The 20,739-nt window shown below is 45.5% G+C and overlaps 1 protein-coding gene across 4 annotated transcripts in view; it reads right to left on the reverse strand.

Annotated features, from left to right (window-relative positions):
- Window positions 1-524: 524 nt before the first annotated feature.
- Window positions 525-20,739, reverse strand: part of tfec (transcription factor EC) — a 38,972-nt gene continuing 18,757 nt past the window's right edge. The window contains exons 1-8 of one of the 4 annotated variants that reach the window (XM_023810448.2): window positions 13,772-14,000; window positions 8,608-8,820; window positions 8,413-8,514; window positions 5,659-5,704; window positions 4,459-4,515; window positions 4,079-4,154; window positions 3,308-3,455; window positions 525-1,579 (exon numbers count right to left, since the gene is read on the reverse strand). In XM_023810448.2, coding sequence (XP_023666216.1) covers window positions 1,214-1,579; window positions 3,308-3,455; window positions 4,079-4,154; window positions 4,459-4,515; window positions 5,659-5,704; window positions 8,413-8,514; window positions 8,608-8,820; window positions 13,772-13,828 — 1,065 coding nt within the window. In that variant the 5' untranslated portion in view covers window positions 13,829-14,000 and the 3' untranslated portion in view covers window positions 525-1,213. Of the gene's footprint in view, window positions 1,580-3,307; window positions 3,456-4,078; window positions 4,155-4,458; window positions 4,516-5,658; window positions 5,705-8,412; window positions 8,515-8,607; window positions 8,821-10,256; window positions 12,305-13,539; window positions 13,742-13,771; window positions 14,001-20,739 lie in introns of those variants that run through there. The other 3 variants (XM_023810446.2, XM_023810447.2, XM_023810445.2) reach the window with 3 other exon arrangements.

Here is a 20,739-nt window from a genome sequence, read left to right on the forward strand (position 1 = left end):
CAATACAATAAAAGCCGTGGGCCTCTCTTGGCCCACGTCCTGCTCAGCGGTGCGGCTCGTAATACCGCATTCATTGGTATTCAAGCATGACATGCTGGCTAGTTCTGGGGTGTCTTTGATCACTGAGATACAAATACAAAAAAACAAAAGTGGCAAAACCATGTAATTATTTGCTGCCCTGATAAATAAATGAAAGACTTTATTAACTTCAAGCACAAGTAATAAATAATTAGTTTTTTATATATACATATAGTTAAGGTGGTACATCCTCTCAAACAGATTCTGTGTCAGATGTGTACCGCTGTGGCTGAAAAATTTATGATTCGAAGTTTTTGATGAAAAATTTCTTTAATTAAAGTTATTGTTCAGCTATATCTGTTTTTTTTTTTCTCTTATTGTTATGTTGGGTTGCTGTGCTAAATTTTACTTGTAGCTGCAGTATTTATCATCCGTCCGTACGTGTTATGGGCGACTTGAAGAGGCAGGAAGAGACTCGGGGATCTGCTGGATCACAGTGAGGCATATTTATCCAAAAAAGTTTATTTATATTTAAGTGTAAAGGCAGTGTATGTACAGGCAAGCTATCAAAAGATTTTTGGATCAGAAGGGTTAAAACGTAATAAAATATAATATAATTAAATATATAACACAAGTAAAAATGTTATAGCTATATGTATGTATATTGAAGGTTATTATTTTCATATACATTCATTCAGTGTACGATATCGAAACAGGCTGTTGGCTGGTTAATTTGGTTAAACTGGTAAATCTGGTCATTGATCTCCCTTTTGTTCTAGCATGTTAGGCACCATTGGCATTGGAGTCCAGATGACAGCAGGGGGTGCTGTCCTTTGAAGGTTCAGCACCTGAAGGCTTGGATCTTGATTGTACTGGGATCGTAGTTTGTTGAGTCTTTGGAAAAGGGAGGGTTTACTAGTTTAAATGATAACTGGATTTATCGCCTTACTTATATTAGCATTAACAGACTGGGGGGTTGTCCCAAACTCAAACAATCCTGGGGGTGTATTCCAGAGAGCATGTCCTAGCCCGAGCATCTCTGGTAGGGTGTCTGGCCCAGGAAGAGTGAAAGTATCCCAGATACCATTCCAGGGAGTGGCCAGCACAGGTTGGAAGGGGTCTCAGGGGCGTGTCACTCGAGGGCGTGCCAGCGAGGGGCGTGGTCAGCAAGGGGCGTGGTCAGTAAGAGGGCGGGTCACTGGCCTTCACCCTCATCTGTGCTGAAGCTGCTCCGTCGACTGCTTCCCTTTGAGGCGGCCGGAGAGGTGGAGGAAAGGAGTGGGTCGGCGCCAAACGGAGACAACGGCCCGTCCATCAGGATGTGCTCTAGCCGCTGCTCCTCCTTGAGCGTGGCACCAAAGAAGTCCGTGAAATGCGTCAGCGGGTCGGAGAAGGCGGCCGCGGCCGCACTCACTGTGCTCTGTGCGTATTCCCCGCTGGAGCCCTCCTGGTGCATGGGCAGGGCCGGCTGGCTCTGGAGGGGCGAGGACAGCTCCACCTGCCCCAGGACAGGGGGCGCCATGTTGGGGAGCCCATGGGCTCGCGCCTGAATCTCAAGCTCCTGCAGGTGCATAGGGCAGCAGGTCAGCAAGGATGTAACCTTCGCATAACTGCTCCGGTCCTGTCCATTAAACCATAGAGAGAACTGAATATAGAGCTTATTCAAACTCTCAGGGCATGGCTCTGCATCACCCTCCTCATTTTGCCTATTTTTGATAATATTGTAATTATAATTACAATGGTAATTAGCAATTGTGATTGCAATTCCATATGAAATTAGCTCTGTGGAGTGACATTACTGAAATAACATTGAGTAGGTATTATAGTTTGTTTTCAAATCCAGACTTAATATTCAGTAAAAAAAAAAATAAAAATGGATTCCAGCATCAGTGATGCAGGTTTTAAAGTATCCATCCAGTAATCAATAGTAGTGCAGTTTTCGAACGTGATCTGCGTGTATTTGTGCTGTGGGTGAGCGGCATGGCGGTGCAATGGGTGCGGCTGAGCCCGCGTATGAATTACAGCCCACGGTCTGATGCAGTTTTACTTGTCTCCATCGTTCTCCTGCACCCTCTCCTCCGTGAGTTTGCATTTGCATTTCGTATTTTAACACCTGGATTTTTAATCAGCAAGGAAACTCACATTATTTTAAAAACTAATATAAGCTATGAATCTGAAATACTGTGGATGAATTTGGAAATAAACTACAGCACTAATTCAACATTCCTACCGAGAAATTCAGGTAATTCAGGCACTAATCCCATTCCCCATGGCCCCTGCAGTCTCCTGATTAACTTGTGCAGATTCGGTCTCCTGGAAAGGATTACCACAGGCCACTGTCTGCCCTCATATTTCTCTCTTCCCTTCTCAGGCTGAAATCTAAATATTTTTCGCTATTTAATACAGATAATCTCAGTGTCTCTAAGTCAGTGTTCCCCATCCCGGACCCACTTCCTATTGGATGGAAGCAAAAACCCTGGACCGTCTGCAGGTCTTCGAGGACCAGATTGGGAAACACTGCTCTACGTTGTCGGGAAAGAATGACTAATGTGTGAACTCAGAACCATAGTCTAGAACCTCAAAACACAAAGAAGCATTTCTCTGGTTACCGATACACGTCTGAGCGACATTAGCGGACGAGGGTGCCGCGATTAATGGCTAAATGGGTAGCTTTTCCCAGCCATTGCTTTCCACATCAAGTTAAGGGCACTCTGGGGTAGTGAATGGGGTAATTAATCCCATGCGTAATTAGCGTGTCTCGTTAGCGTGCCACCCCCTCGGTTTGCCGTATAAGCGCATCGCTAACCACTACGGCTAATGCGTGAGTGGGGAGGTCCTAGGGCTTCATTGGGCTGCTGGGATCCAGGTCCTAGATTCTGTTCCTCTTAAGTTCACAGATGCTACTGCTACTCTGTTCAGAAGATATTCAGATATGCGTGCTGAGAGCGAGGGAGGCCATTTACAAATGTTTGTGAAGGCTTTACGGTTATCCTGAAGGCCTCTTTAAAGTTTGGCTATTCCCCCCTTTTTTCCATGGCAACGCCCTCAATAGTCCCCAACGTGTCCCCAAACACCCCCCTCCCCCAGTGCTGTGCCAACCAGGGGCAATTCTGGGATTTTGGATTTTCTTTGAATATAAGAGGCACCATAATTCATACAGAAGGTCCAACCTTATCATTAGCCAATGACATGTTTTGAGTCAGTGAGTGACAGAACTGGCGGCCAATTAGCATTCAGCTCGTGTCCCGTGGCCCCACCCCTGCATACGCCGCTGGCACCAGCCACAGACCTGGATCCTGAGCAACAGCCTCCGGTTGGCCTGCTCCAGCCTCCGCTGCCGGCCCTCCAGCTCACGTCCGTGCTGCTGCTCCTTTTGCAGCCACTTGATGTACTCCACCGAGGCCTTAAGGATGGTGCCCTTGTTCCAACGCATGTCCCTGTGGGGAGCACAGGCAACGTGTTTCAGCCACTCGGCCCCGATAAGAAGCTCCCACTCCTGTCCCTATCCTTCATTCCCAGCCCTGGCTGCTTTTAGATGATAATTTTAATAGAATACTTAAGTACATTTTGCAGAAAGTCAATTCTGGATCCTTTGTGAGGCCACATTAATCCCACAGGGAGGCATCCGTGTCAGGGGAAGTCAGGAACAGCTTGGGATGAGCGAGGACCCCCGCAGCATTTCCAAGCCGATTGCTTTTTAAGAAGTGGGCAGCGGGAATATTTCCCCCTTTTCACGGAAGGGGGGGGGGGGGCATTTGTCTGATCGCCAGTGATAATCGTCAGCTGGATTTAGCACAGAATGGGAAGGCCCACCCTCGAACCCCAAGGACGCTGGACGGAATCACAGACGTCAGTTCAGGATCTCAGCCGATCTTTCAGCTCCTTTTGTGAACATTCACTCTAACTGTTGACCGCTTTCATTAGCCTTTTTATTAGCCTTCAGCATTTGCATAGACTTAAAAAAGGCTAAAATCCTGAGATTTGTTTGCTCTTCTTATGAACAGCAGTTAGCCTCATCCTTCACAAAGTAGCAGAAGATGAGAAGGTTCCAGTTACTTACGGGTCGTTTGACTTCGGTATTAAAGTTCCCAGCTCCTTGATTCTGTAGTTAATGTTGTACCTTCTTCTTCTTTCAACTGATGGTGACACACAGAAGGTTGCCGTTAGACATTTAACGTGTGCTGCCCTGAACACACCTTGGTCACCATTGGCTCGAGGTGCCTCAGCGTGCCCCAAACTCACACACTGCTTTGCTTTTTAAGGTACAGTATTAAGAATGACCTTCATAGTAACTGTTCAGCTAGTCTTTGTAAAATTGCACAGTATTGCAAGAAGAAAATTAAACAGCAGAGCCACGGAAACTATGAAAAACTGCAGATACATGTGGCCATGGGAATTTTTTTTCCTATAATCCTTCCCTTTCGAGGACGGCTCGCTTACTTAAATTGTGGTTGTCTTTTTTCTGCCGTTCTTTGGCGAGAACTCTGGTTTCATGTTCTGCAAGACAAGAAGAGTTAGAGTGAGAGAGACGACGGGGCAGATCAGCGGATGTGGAGTCCGCACGTCTCCGGGTCAACGCGGACCATTCTCTGCATTAATCCCGAAACTGGACCCACACTGGATCTCATGCTGTGTCACACTGGATCTCATGGTGTTTCACACTGGATCTCATAGTGTTTCACACTGGATCTCATGGTGTGTCACACTGGATCTCATGGTGTGTCACACTGGATCTCATGGTGTTTCACACTGGATCTCATAGTGTTTCACACTGGATCTCATGTTGTGTTACACTGGATCTCATGTTGTGTTACACTGGATCTCATGGGGTGCCAGGAGGGCAAGACAGGGTAGCCAAAATTCTCAGACGTGTATTCTTACGAATTATAAAAGTGGAGTCCTTGACTGGATTTCCCTCTACATTTTTGCCAGTTTAATAAGGTCAATTTAGCTCTGTGGAGAAAGCTATTGTCCTCCTGCCCTCATATTTCTCTCTTCCCTTCTCAGGCTGAAGTCCAAATATTATTCACTATATAATACAGATGATCCCAATGTCTCTATGTCAGTGTTTCCCAACCTGGTCCTCGGGGCCCCACAGACGGTCCGTGTTTTTGCTCCCTCCTTCAGCACGTGTGCCGAGTAGCGTAATTTACTTATGCTCTCTGGAGTGCAAAGGTCTCAGGCCGTCCTCTATACTTCCAAAGTCAATGAAGTTTACGTGACGCGTGACATTCATAAAGGCTCACAATGTGCACCTTGTGTCTCAGCCACTGGGAGAGGTGTGGGGGCATCTGCACACCCCCCCCCCCCCCCCAAACCCAAATGTAGCTGTGTGAAGGAAACCGGATTCTTTCACCACAAAAGCCCTCCATCAGGCTGCAGACAGATAAGATTGGCCCCTCTGTATGAATTATGCCCCCCCCCACCTTAAAAAATCCTAGAATCGCCCTTGCCCTTGACTCTGAGAATAGTGAACGACAGGAGAACATTCGTGTGTCATACTTCCTCATGAATCGCAAGGCAGCACGAGCAGTCTGGGGATGAACAGTGTGCTGTGACGCGTACCTGTGACCTCCCTCTTAACACTGAGCTTTGTGAGGCATAGTGCAGGTGCCAGTCCACCACTAGGGGCAGTCATACCTTGATCGCCGCCATATCCATCCAGCAAGCCACCACCGAGGGATACCTGTATGGGTGGGGGGGCAGTGTTATTAGCGGCAATGCGATACACTGGGGGCTGTTTTCTTTACTTTCCAGGTATGAAGTCCATCAGACACACAGAGGGTCTCCCCAGGTCACATGATCCAGACACACTGAGAGAGTGCACTGGAGTTACAGGGTCGCTACCCCTAGGTCAGTGTTTCTCAATCCAGTCCTCAGGGTCCCCAGCCAGTCCACATTTTTGCTCCCTCCCAGCTCCCAGCACACCTGTAACAAACAATCAAGAAGAGTGAATACCTGGTTCAGGGGTGCTGGGAGCTGGGAGGGAGCAAAAATGTGGACTGGCTGGTAGGGAGCTGGGAGGGAGCAAAAATGTGGACTGGCTGTTGACCCTGAGGACTGGATTGAGAAACACTTTTCTTAGGTGCATTACCAGCATATTTGCACTGTATTACATGTAGGATGTGAGACAGACATAAACACCAATTACAATACATACAGACCTTTACACCCTCAGATTTATGAAATCAGTTCTGATTTTATTTGATATTCATCAATTCATCCACATTGGCACATAATCCCTTAAATCTAATTCAACATTGGCTAAAAAAAAACCCCCCTTGGTATCAGCTTTCTGTAACTGCTTATTCTCTTCAGGGTTGTGGGGGGGTGATGGGGCACCAACCCTTCACAGGCACATTCACACATGGGGGGGGGGACTGGATTACCCAGTGAAAACCCCATGATGACACGAGAAGAACATGTAAACTCCAGCCACATGGAGACTCGAACCCTGGACCCATGAGTGTGAGGCTAGTGCTAATGACTGCACCGTCATACCCCCCCCCCCTCCCCAATCCTCTACATTATAAAAAAAAACTTTTTTGGTTTTATTTGACTTCTATTGTCTTTTCATACTGAAAATTTTTTTTCAATGGCCTTTGAAATAAGCACTCTCCATCTACTTTCTAGAAGGTCGGAGTTTCACACTCGAGCTCACAATCCGCACTGTTGTGTGGTGACATAAGCACCGTTTCTGTAAACCTGACCTATCTCTGTCTAGGCTTTCTTAAGCTCTCTCTCTCCAGTTAGAAGATGGACTCTAATTCCTTCGTGGATTTAATTTGACCTGAATTATATTTGCAAAATGGAAGCACTCTGGATTCCCATACTCACTGAGATAGAGCGTTAATCTTTCACAAGCGATTCATCAAAAGTATCTACAACTGAGGCATTTAAAAACCCCATAAAAAACCCATTTCTATCCTCAAAAAAGGTCTTCTTTTATTAATTCATATCAGTGTCCGATGTCTGCTTTTGGGACAGGCATGGAATGGGACAGTTAGAATTTATTTCAGGTAAGACTGAAATTTGAAAAAAAAAAAATAGATAAGGTCTGAATTTTCTGCTGGCAGGTCCCATTAAGTGTCTCATAAGTTATCACATTACATCCGTAACTTTGTTAACCCGTGTATCGAGAAGGCAATTCCCTGACTTAACGATATTGGATTACTAAGCAATTATTGTGTGGCGACATCTGGCACTTTCATTAAATCCACACGCACCTAATTTTGCCTTGCTGTGTCGAAGCTGCTTCCACTGGGAATATTTCATCAGATTAGATATATTTTTTCATAACATGAAAATTAAAATAAATTATGTTCATAATGTTCGCATATTTCACATTTATAGTTATTCAGGACAAATCGGAATATTGCGAAATTGAATATTCAGACGTCTTGACACCTAGTCCCACAGGTGGGTAAGAATAGCAGTTAGGGAATTAGACCGCTGACGAGAAGATTGCAGGTTTGCATACCGGGAGCGAGACCCATACTGCTAATACAGTGACGAACACCGGAATCTGAAAATAGTCTCTTATCTGATGCATAATGTTGGAACTGTCATGTCTGCATACTAGGTTCGCAGGGACGGAGATATCGTTGTTCTGTGGTGATGCATTGAGTTACTATTGTTATGTGGTGATGCAGTGAGGTAGCGTTGTTCTGTGGTGATGCAGTGAGGTAGCGTTATTCTGTGGTGATGCAGTGAGGTAGCGTTGTTCTGTGGTGATGCAGTGAGGTAGTGTTATTCTGTGGTGATGCAGCGAGGTAGTGTTATTCTGTGGTGATGCAGTGAGGTAGTGTTATTCTGTGGTGATGCAGTGAGGTAGTGTTATTCTGTGGTGATGCAGTGAGGTAGCGTTATTCTGTGGTGATGCAATGAGTTAGTGAATGTGCTGCAATCATTATGTTATGCTGTAGTGAGGGGTATTGGATTGATTGTGTCTGTGGAGTGGGAGAGCGTGAAAAAAGAAAGGCGATATTATGTGATGACACCGGTATTCCTGAATGATCCTTTCAAATATAACAGGAACAACTTTAACCCAGGGCTTAGAATTTACAGTTGTAAATAATATAAATATAAGGTTTTATTTTGATGTGTCTTTGCATAGTATTTGTACTTTGCTTATGGTAATCGGTTATATCACAGGTATGACTGTCAGCTTTGACCTACATCACTAGACAGCTCTTGTAAGAGCTACTGCACAGCCCAATCTAACAGTATTTATGTCTAGTGTTTGTTTACTGAGGTGGCATAATTTAGATAAAAAGGGTAAAAAAGCTTAACATGATATTTCAAGGCAAAAGTATGACTGTCATTGCTGGCATTTGATCACTGCGGTGAGACGGTGCTCCTGCAGCTTCTGTGAGCCTGAGGCTTCATACTCACGTTGCTCTGCATCATCATGTTGGACTCCACACATCCCAGACTCTCGTCGGCGAAACCGGACTCAAGGCTGATCAGATCATCGATGACTCCATCCATGGGGAACTTGGGGAGAAACCGGCAGTTAAGAAGGATCTCTGCATCGCCACCTAGAGGAGGGGCTGATGTCAAAGGTCACAGGTGGCCGCTGTGGCTCACCTCGCTGTCTTGGCCGGCAGCTGGAAGGGACATCAGGGTGACGGGGCTGCCAGGGTTGTTGCCGTCGCCTGTGGTGGGGGCGTGTCCGTTGCGCATCATGGGGATGGAGCCCATTGGCTGGCCCACATGGGCCCCCAGCGCCAGGTACTGCTTTACCTGCTGCGCCTGGGCTGAGTGCAGATGGAACTTGGAGTTCTCCAGGTGAGTCTGGACCTGCAGCAGACACAGCGGCACACATCAGACCAGAACTGGTACCGTCACTCCCAGAACCACACACTGACTGACGCTACAGTGTCCCCAAACACTCACTGACACTACAGCGTCCCCAAAAACACACTGACACTACAGTGACCCCAAACACTCACTGACACTACAGCATCCCCAAACACACACTGACTGACACTACAGTGTCCCCAAACACACACTGACTGACATTACATCATCCCCAAAAACACACTGACTGACACTACAGTGTCCCCAAACACACACTGACTGACACTACAGCATCCCCAAACACACACTGACTGACATTACAGCGTCCCCAAACACACACTGACTGACACTACAGCGTCCCCAAACACACACTGACTGACATTACAGCATCCCCAAACACACACTGACTGACACTACAGCGTCCCCAAACACACACTGACTGACATTACAGCGTCCCCAAACACACACTGACTGACATTACAGCATCCCCAAAAACACACTGACTGACATTACAGCGTCCCCAAACACACACTGACTGACATTACAGCGTCCCCAAACACACACTGACTGACATTACAGCATCCCCAAAAACACACTGACTGACATTACAGCGTCCCCAAACACACACTGACTGACATTACAGCGTCCCCAAACACACACTGACTGACATTACAGCATCCCCAAACACACACTGACTGACACTACAGCTGGTACACACACAGAGTTCACATATTCCTATCATTGTGGGAACTCTCAACTCATTTCTATGAGCATAACCTTAATCCCAACAATGACAACTTTAACCCCAACCCAGCCCTAGCCCTAACCCTAACCCTAACCCTAACCCCATTCATATCCCTAACCATAACCATAAGTAACCAATCTAAAAACAAGACTTCTGGCATGTTCACTTTTTTGATTGCTGTCACAGATTTTTATAAAATTGAAATTATCCTTGTGGGGACCAAAAAAATCCCCAAAAACAAGGTTTATCACATTGTGGGGAAATCTGGACTCTACAAAGTAATAATTACAAGCAAACAAACAAACACACACAGCTAACTTTGCATTAGAATGATGATGATGATGATGATGAGATTGCTAAGGCCAACAAATATTCTTCTATTTCTTCAAAAATAACAGAGTAATATTATTACCAATAACAATATTAACAATAAATTCCAAAAGTAAAAGCAGCCAGTGGTCCCTCCCTCCTGCCTCGCTCTCCCAGACCAGGCTCATGGGTAATGCTAAACACGCTCACTGAATATTCTGACTGCTGCAGGAAAAAAGTACAATTATGTCAATTTCTCCCGAAGTTGAAGCCTGCAACTGATCACACCTGAATCCTTGTGAATGTTCGGCTGCTTTAGCTGTAGTCCAAAATCATTCAGTACTGGTCGAGGTGGGGAGAAAAAAAGGAATGAAATCTTTACGTTTGAAATTCTGGTCCCATCTCCCATCTTGTAAAAGCTGCAGTCGGTTAAGTGTGGCATTCTCCGGAAAGTTCTCCTGTCCTGTTAGAGATCGCGGCCCCTGCCAGCTGTCCTGCTTGGTGGCTTCAGCTCCTCTCAGAGGTCTTTATTGAGCTTATAAACCATCAGGCCCAATGCTGAATAACCTAATTAGTCAGGGTTAAGGCTGCCCCCTTTGACTGTCATAATACGACAATGGCTTCAAACGAGTCCATCAGATTAGCGTGGTTTTGATCATTAGGATGCCCGCATCTCTGTTTGTAGCTAATTCGCTGGCTCCGCCCCCGTCTGGAAATCAGCCAATCAACAAGTTTCGTTTTGATAGCGTCCCCTCAAGGCATCGCGCATAAACTGCTCCCCAGCTTTTTTTAAGAAGCCCATTTTGCCGCATTTACCACGCCTGTGCAAAGGACACTGTCCAGCCCCCGTCGCCGAAGAATCACCGACGTGAACTTTATGCCGGTCTATTTTTAGCCTGCTTTTTATTTTTAGACTATATATAGACCCAGCTGTTTTCTTTTTTTGGCCTGTCCCGTTTCATTAATGGGTCGTCCTATGTTGTCACGGCACAAAGCACGTCACTGTGGCGATCTGCGTCCGTGTAAACGGCAGAGAGAGTTGGGGGGGGGCCTGCAGCAATTGAAAAAACATCATGGGTCATGTTTATGGCTGCTGGGACAATGACCGTGGGGACAACAGTCTGTTTGTCTGGCTGGCCGCTGCTCGCAGCCCGCAGACACATCGCCCTTCTGTGTGTCTTTCTCGGAATCTGGGTCTTTACGGCGTGGCAGCCGCCCTGAGGGGCCGCCGCCACACAGATGGGAGCCGAGCACGTGGTGGTGTGCACAGTGTACAGTGTACAGTGCACAGTGCACACTGACCGTGGCGGCTAGCTCGCGTGTCGGCACACAGCTGGCCGCAACTTTTCCTCCGGTGAAACACAGTCGACACTCGATCTGCCCTAAATCCACAGCCGCTTTTGATGACCCCCCATGATGGTCAGAGTCCACTCAGTCCACCTTAACTTCTTGGGAATTACCCTCATACCCTTTTTTTGTCCCTGATAAAATTTAGCCGAGCCTGAGATTTTGAGTAGTGTATGTCAGTGACGATACAGCATCAGTACGAAGATGACACCAGAAGTGGTAAAGAGGAGCATAGGAACCTGGGGGACTGGGGGGGCAGACATGAACACCCCAGTATTTAATTTGGCTTCATTCATCCCCCCAATAAACAGGTCTTTGTATATAAATTAAGCTATGTCAAACGCTGTGCTCACAATTCATACACTGCATGAACTATACTCTCCGCAGTGCTTTAGCAGCATGTTTATCCAAAGCGTGGCATTTCCCCATTGCCCTCTGTGCACAGGCAACCCTGCCTCTGTAAGATACCGCCGCCGTGAAATCCGATTGCTTTCCCTATCCATTGTAAAGCGCTTGTAGCTGAGCTGAGGGATATCAACAAACAGCCTTTAATACCAGTGGAAATTGCTCCTTTGAGGAAGTCTGTACACAGGATTTACAGCACAAGTATTCACAAGTCATAAATGATTACAAGTTACTATACATCATACCAGGCCTGTGCTGAGAGATTAATGTTTTCTCACTGTGTGTGTGTGTGTGTGTGTGTGTGTGTAATTCATACACAAGCTCGGGGGAAACAAATCTCTGATTATTTCACACACCATCATGCATTTGCATCTTCAGACTGCTCCTCCAGGAAGCACATGCTTCACAATGCTGTCAAGGTGCTAATTACTTAAACTTGCCATCTAGACAGGAAATAATTTCAGTTGCCGTGAATAACATTAAATGATTCTTAAGTGTTACAAACGCAAAACCCGCTTCTGTACTTTTCCTTTACATCAAAGTTCTTCAGGTACTTCAGCAACTCCAAAACAATGACAATGAAACAAAGAGACCTCTATATGTGTTGGTTATTTTATGAGCACTGCAAATAACGCAGTAATAATTCACTAATAACACACTAATAGCACACTAATAGCACACTAATAGCACACTAATAACACACTAATAGCACACTAATAACACACTAATAGCACACAGATTACACACTAATAACACACTAATAACACACTAATAGCACACTAATAACACACTAATAGCACACAGATTACACACTAATAACACACTAATAACACACTAATAGCACACTAATAACACACTAATAGCACACAGATTACACACTAATAACACACTAATAACACACTAATAGCACACTAATAACACACAAATAACACACTAATAACACACTAATAACACACTAATAGCACACAGATTACACCTGGACATTTTTTACATCAATACATCACAAATTACAATATGCAAGAGATTCAAAATCCTTCTTGCTATCGGACATTTGATCTTTCTAAGAATCAATGGATTCAGCTGATCATTGATAAGATTCATCCAGCTATTTATCTAGTAAAGGTAATTCAGGTATGATAGCGGCCAAGGCAAAGCATGCACCCAGAATCCACTGCTACCCAACACTATATCCTCCTGAGGCCCCACCCATTCATTTATGTCCATTGTAGTGGACATTTTATTTTTGCATCTGTCTTTTCACTGATGTTGGGAAACGTATTTATTCCTGTTGTGCACTAAAGACGACATGCGACATGCACAGGGGCACGAGGCAGTGAACACAGGATAGTAATAAAATATCTATCCATTTCCTATAACCACTTATATAGAACAAGGTTAATACCCCAATAGAATAATATGAAAATGTGATTTTTTTTTTATGAAATAAATCCTTATATTCCCCCTGCATTGTCAACTGTATTATATATTTCAAAACAAAATACGTGTCTTCTCTAGCAGTAATATAATAGCATCATATAATGCACAATTAAAACCATAGACTAATTAGCTTCTTGGCAGCTAGCCAGGTGAAAAGCCATTTCCTTTTTCAGCCATTAGTATCAGACATTTTCATAGCAAGCAATATCAAGCAGCTGGCATTTTTACATGGTTCTACAGACTGTTACTTCGTTAAATCAATTTTAGGTTTAACTACCTCTGTATGCATTAGCACAGCGCTAACCGCATTAGCGGCTTAACGATCCCCGAGGACGAATCTGCAGCCAGCACACGTCACGACAGCAAGTCGGCGTCTCCCATTTCCCCCCCACGGCTCCCCGTACCCTTAGAGGAGCCTGTTGATGCTCGCTGTCGAGCACTCGCTCCCAGATTGATGCTGGATTGCGTTTGCTCACCCATCTCTGACTGTGCGTTATCAGCACAGTACTGTCGTGTCCTTCTTTCACGGCCAAGCAGAAACCGTCACGGCCGGCATGAGCGGCGGGGCAACCCATGCACGACTTGTCGCATGGAGTGCGGCGCTGCAGCAACACGGCGCAAACACATAACTATACAGCACGAGTACACGGAGTGTTCCAGAGACGCCCTGCATCAGGATGCCCCATCAGAGGAGGCGCCGTTACCTACTGGCAGCACGTGGATCTCGGTCAGCGCTATCACCTTGACGACGCAGGAACGACTCATGGCTGGGTCAGATGGCACGAATGCGGCACTGACCGCTAGACACAAGCAGAGTTCCCGGCAGACCTGGCGTGCCCTGAGCAGGGGGTGGCAGGGAGGCGTTAGGGGCGGGGTACTGTGCTTCCTGAGTACACAGCTTTGCAGAGCAAGGCCTGCAGTTCAGATGGCAAAAAGGTTTTGTGGGGGGGCCGGTTTCTGCCACCTCTCTCTCAGGCACTTCCTGTTTCTGACTTCTGCAGCTGCATCAGCGCATTCTCTCCCTTCCTGCTGCCCTGGGATATCTTCTCTTGCAGGCCCGGATACGCCGGCACGCCGTGACACTCGGAGGTCGCCGTGGGGTCACTGCGGACACCCGTCAGCAGCTTCCCAGAAAGCATTAATGACTCAGCGCTTCTAGGACTGGTCAGGGACAGGGAAGCAAAAAAAAGACAAAGCTGCTTTTTTGGGGCACAGTGGGGGGCAGAAAGACCCCAGCAGATTCAAAGGGTAAATTATTTGTGAAATATCCCACTGCGCATAGTGACGTCGGAATGACATCTTTAATATGTCGTTTTTGGACGTCCAATTTTGGTCCACTGAAGGGGTTGTTTTGTAACGCCAGGCGACGTCTTTTTTTGACGTCTAATGAACGTCTAGTATTGACGCCCGTGGGACCTCCATGTATGGGCTATTTATAGTCCAAATGTGGTCGTTGTGGACGTCTTATAATACCAAAAGCAGACTAATTCTAGACATTGTGTATGTCGTGTTAGGACTAAATTCATATATACATGAACAATTTCACTACGCTTTCACTTAAAACTTAAATTTAAACAACGTATTGCTGCGACGGGCAGATGGAGGTATCGCGAGCAGAGAAACACAGAGGCTACTCTGTCGGGGAACATCCCGTCAATTAATAATCCGTACAAGGATTACACCAGGCACCCAAAGAGCACCAAACATAATTATACGTAAGAAACACAAAGTTGTCAGACAACGAACTGTAAGACGCATCCACGGTGGGACATTTATGTAAGCTAATTACACACGAGGATCAGACAGGGTACACACAAGACACATGTAAACACATGCGCAACAATAAGGAATTACCTATTAATTAACAATAACAGCAACAACACAACAATGGCTATTTACAACTGCACGCGGGGCATGCTGGGATATGAGCCCCGCCGGTGCGACAGTGTATACAACAGAACAGTACAGAGCTAAAGTATCATGAAAAGTAAAAAACATAATTTAGCATTAACCTGGTTTAGCAAGCTGGATGTTAATTTGTTCGACCGGGCATCAAGCTGCTGCCAGATTTTGAAATACCGCGTTCTGCACGTGCACAAATGTGTCCGCGAGGGACGTGGATAAAACTGTTACAGCTGCTCTGCACTACTCAGTTTTCACATGGTTTTCAGAACGAACATAAAAAACAATGCACGATATAATTTATTGTCATATCAGGGCAAATGCACATAAAATACGTACGCATTGGCATAATAAATCATGTTTGTTTCGAAATAATCATCTGTATTCACATTTATTATGTTGATAACAACAATGTTGATATTTGTAAATAAAACTATATTTCCTGCACCTGTCATAGTCGTCCAAATAACGTCAAAAAAAATTACGTTCAAATGTTGAATGTCATATTGACGTGCAAGTTGGGTCATGGATGGACGTTCAAATTGTGGACCTAGTTTGGACGTTGTATAGATGTCCAGAATTGGTCATGGACTGACGGACCTAATATAGACATGATCTGCACGCCTATCCGACGTCCAATGTTTAGTGGGATATGGCCCAAGGTGACATTTTGTCAGGGAGCCCGGAATTTCTAACTACGCACCTGCTTGTGCGCATTTCTTCTTGCCAAGAAATCTTAAAGATCTGCGCAAACATGAGCCCCGCACATCTTAAAGATCTGCGCAGACATGAGCCCCACAGGTCTTAAAGATCTGCACAGAGGTGAGCCCCACACGTCTTAAAGATCTGCGCAGACGTGAGCCCCACACATCTTAAAGATCTGCACAGAGGTGAGCCCCACACTTCTTAAAGATCTGTGCAGACGTGAACCCCATACGTCTTAAAGATCTGTGCAGACATGAGCCCCACACGTCTTGAAGATCTGCATAGAGGTGAGCCCCACACGTCTTAAAGATCTGCGCAGACATGAGCCCCACACGTCTTAAAGATCTGCACAGAGGTGAGCCCCACACGTCTTAAAGATCTGCGCAGACGTGAGCCCCACACGTCTTAAAGATCTGCACAGAGGTGAGCCCCACACATCTTAAAGATCTGCGCAGACGTGAGCCCCACACGTCTTAAAAATCTGCACAGACGTGAGCCCCACACGTCTTAAAGATCTGCACAGATGTGAGCCCCACACGTCTTAAAGATCTGTGCAGACATGACCTCCACACGTCTTAAAGATCTGTGCAGACGTGACCTCCACACGTCTTAAAGATCTGTGCAGACGTGACCTCCACACGTCTTAAAGATCTGCACAGACATGAGCCCCACACGTCTTAAAGATCTGCGCAGACATGAGCCCCACACGTCTTAAAGATCTGCGTAGACCCTAACCCCTAACCCTGTTACATCGCTACGGGTGCAGTTGTACGCATGCACCAATGGCATAACATAGTCTTTCCAGTGAGACTTTTGTTTGGATTCAAGTGTTCCCACACGTCTTAAAGATCTGCGCAGACATGAGCCCCACATGTCTTAAAGATCTGCGCAGACATGAACCCCTCACGTCTTAAAGATCTGCGCAGACATGAGCCCCACATGTCTTAAAGATCTGCGCGGACGTGAGCCCCTCACGTCTTAAAGATCTGCACAGAGGTGAGCCCCACACGTCTTAAAGATCTGCGCGGACCTGAGCCCCACACATCTTAAAGATCTGCACAGAGGTGAGCCCCACACGTCTTAAAGATCTGTGCAGAGGTGAGCCCCACACGTCTTAAAGATCTGCGCAGACGTGAGCCCCACACGTCTTAAAGATCTGCACAGAGGTGAGCCCCACACATCTTAAAGATCTGCACAGAGGTGAGCCCCACACATCTTAAAGATCTGCGCAGACGTGAGCCCCACACGTCTTAAAGATCTGCACAGACGTGAGCCCCACACGTGTTAAATATCTGCACAGACGTGAGCCCCACACGTCTTAAAGATCTGTGCAGATGTGACCTCCACACGTCTTAAAGATCTGTGCAGACGTGACCTCCATACGTCTTAAAGATCTGTGCAGACGTGACCTCCATACGTCTTAAAGATCTGCACAGACATGAGCCCCACACGTCTTAAAGATCTGCACAGAGGTGAGCCCCACACGTCTTAAAAATCTGCACAGACGTGACCTCCACACGTCTTAAAGATCTGCACAGAGGTGAGCCCCACACGTCTTAAAGATCTGTGCAGACGTGACCTCCACACGTCTTAAAGATCTGCACAGACATGAGCCCCACACGTCTTAAAGATCTGCGCAGACATGAGCCCCACTGCTCACACTGTACCAAGGCCAGGGGGCGGGGGGCAGAGGGTGGGGGGAGGGGGGGGAGTCAGACAGACATTGAGTCAACCTCAATTCACAGTTTGTCTGTGTTGCTGATGAGTGACGGAATTAAAAAAATGAAAAACTGATCATTCAACATCAAACGGCCTAAAGCCAGTAAATTAAACGTGACGTAAATCATCGCAGCACACAGCCATGTTGTAAATATGCCAATAAGCACACGCTCTTGACAGAGCAGTAGCGGAGAGCTTTGACAGCCAATTTAAACAGCAATCAGCATCATAAGTGCCAACGCGCTCCCATCCCCCAGGAGTGGGCTTCCCGATAACAGCGTGATGGATTTGCCTCACCGTGCACGGCTATAGTAGCATGGATTGCCATAAACTGAGCACATTTCTTAGCAGGTGTTAGCATTCAGTGTGGCTCCATCCTGCTCGTATTTTACGGTCATGAATATATTTTTCCTCTCTAGTCTGAATCGCTCGATCTGGTCCAGAACGGTGCAGCTTGGGAAGTTTGTTTCATGTCTGCCATGTTGGAATTTCGCCGCCGATCCTCTGAGGCTGTTTGGAGGGTGTTTACGCCGGCTGTAGGCACTCCTCGGGCTCTCAGCCCCCGCATAGGGGTCAGACATAGAATACTCACCTTTGTTAATCCCACATACAACATGTATAAAACATGAGGCACTTCCTGTAAGAGTTGGGTTGCTTCTGAGAGAGGACTTCAAAGTGCAGCTTCTACATCTGAGAACTGTTTTATCCAAGTAGAGAGAGAATGCGTAATGGCCCCGGCACTTTAATGATTTAGATATAAATTAAAGATTACAGCCATTTTGGCAGATATTATTATACGTCAGGCAGACCGTTACCTGGAAGCTGAATGTTTGTACCGGATGCAGGAACTGCTTTGACGGAAAAATGTTAATGTGCCCAATATTCCAAACAACAAAGAGCCTCAAATAATCTATCATTACGCTGCCAGTTCTTCACCTGCCTTTAGTCCCCCCCATCCCCCCGTTAAATTCGTTAAGCGTTGCTCAAAAGTCTGTGCTAATGCCGTAGGAAATCCCTTAAGATTCAATTGGAAGACAGGTCTTTGTGACAGTAATTAAAAATATCAAAGGTGTCACTTCACCTGTAATTAGAATCAGCAGGATTTGGGAGGTGCTGTTTAGGGCCATTGGGGTTATCAAAAAAAATGCATTTCATCACCTCTAAACAAATATTAAATGTCTCTGTACAGCCGTGTGGCTAAACAATGGAAAAGAAACACTATTGTATTTCAAATCACTTGTACGTGCCATGTGATTTGGTTTCAGTGTATAAATAAAGCTTTCACACCTGTGCTAATACCCAAACTGTTTACCTTTTCACAACAAAAACACAGGTGTCCAACCAGGATTTCAATCACCTCCTTATGTTATAAAGAAAACGTTTTGGTTGCTTATAACATAGCATATACAAATGACGTGTTATAAGTCTTCTGGATTTCAAACAAAATAAATTAAATAATTTGTTACAAATAATGGCAACAAATAATGAAAAAAGATTCTAAAATATAAATAGTTATACACTCACCTAAAGGATTATTAGGAACACCATACTAATACGGTGTTTGACCCCCTTTCGGCTTCAGAACTGCCTTAATTCTACGTGGCATTGATTCAACAAGGTGCTGAAAGCATTCTTTAGAAATGTTGGCCCATATTGATAGGATAGCATCTTGCAGTTGATTTGTGGGATGCACGAAGCTCCCGTTCCACCACATCCCAAAGATGCTCTATTGGGTTGAGATCTGGTGACTGTGGGGGCCATTGTAGTACAGTGAACTCATTGTCATGTTCAAGAAACCAATTTGAAATGATTCGAGCTTTGTGACATGGTGCATTATCCTGCTGGAAGTAGCCATCAGAGGATGGGTACATGGTGGTCATAAAGGGATGGACATGGTCAGAAACAATGCTCAGGTAGGCCGTGGCATTTACAGTAAACGATGCTCAATTGGCACTAAGGGGCCTAAAGTGTGCCAAGAAAACATCCCCCACACCATTACACCACCACCACCAGCCTGCACAGTGGTAACAAGGCATGATGGATCCATGTTCTCATTCTGTTTACGGCAAATTCTGACTCTACCATTTGAATGTCTCAACAGAAATCGAGACTCATCAGACCAGGCAACATTTTTCCAGTCTTCAACTGTCCAATTTTGGTGAGCTCGTGCAAATTGTAGCCTCTTTTTCCTATTTGTAGTGGAGATGAGTGGTACCCGGTGGGGTCTTCTGCTGTGGTAGCCCATCCGCCTCAAGGTTGTGCGTGTTGTGGCTTCACAAATGCTTTGCTGCATACCTCGGTTGTAACGAGTGGTTATTTCAGTCAAAGTTGCTCTTCTATCAGCTTGAATCAGTCAGCCCATTCTCCTCTGACCTCTAGCATCAACAAGGCATTTTCGCCCACAGGACTGCCGCATACTGGATGTTTTTCCCTTTGCACACCATTCTTTGTAAACCCTAGAAATGGTTGTGCGTGAAAATCCCAGTAACTGAGCAGATTGTGAAATACTCAGACCGGCCCGTCTGGCACCAACAACCATGCCACGCTCAAAATTGCTTAAATCACCTTTCTTTCCCATTCTGACATTCAGTTTGGAGTTCAGGAGATTGTCTTGACCAGGACCACACCCCTAAATGCATTGAAGCAACTGCCATGTGATTGGTTGATTAGATAATTGCATTAATGAGAAATTGAACAGGTGTTCCTAATAATCCTTTAGGTGAGTGTATGTGTTCTTTTATCTGGTAATGAAAATGCATTGCAGACGAACATTGCAATAATTTTTAAATGATCTACAAATGTTTTTTGTATAACGTATCACAAGAAAACCACATGAAAATAAAAGTGATTCCATAGAAAACTTACAGCATGTGCAGTTTTGAGAGGTTTGGACATTTTATTTGGTGATTTTATACCTTGGCAGAAAATCGAAGGTGTTTGATTAAGAGACGACCAAACTTTGGACCTACATCAGATCAGATGAGCTCTTGAATTCCCACATAGCAAGATGAGTCTAAACTGGATCTCGGGCCAAATGTTGTTAAGAAATTGCCACAGATCCGTAAACTGGATGTGGCTCAGTGTCTTTTTGCACAACGGACCAATACTGGTCCAAATCCGCTTTCTGGATTTGAAACAGATAAGCGCCATTTGGGCCAGATTTATGTTGAATTTTATCAAATCTGGCCTATATTTGTACCGGAGTCAAATATTAAATTCAGAGGTGCTTCAGATGGGGGCAATTTGTGGCTCAGTGAGCAAAGTCTTTGTGCTTAAAAACAAAAACTTGCTGGTTCATGCCCCAGCCTTGACAGAGGGCACCGTGCATTAGCTGACCTCACACCGTGACC

The sequence above is a fragment of the Paramormyrops kingsleyae genome, chromosome 3 (assembly GCF_048594095.1).
Source record: "Paramormyrops kingsleyae isolate MSU_618 chromosome 3, PKINGS_0.4, whole genome shotgun sequence".
Classification (NCBI taxonomy): Eukaryota; Metazoa; Chordata; class Actinopteri; order Osteoglossiformes; family Mormyridae; genus Paramormyrops; species Paramormyrops kingsleyae.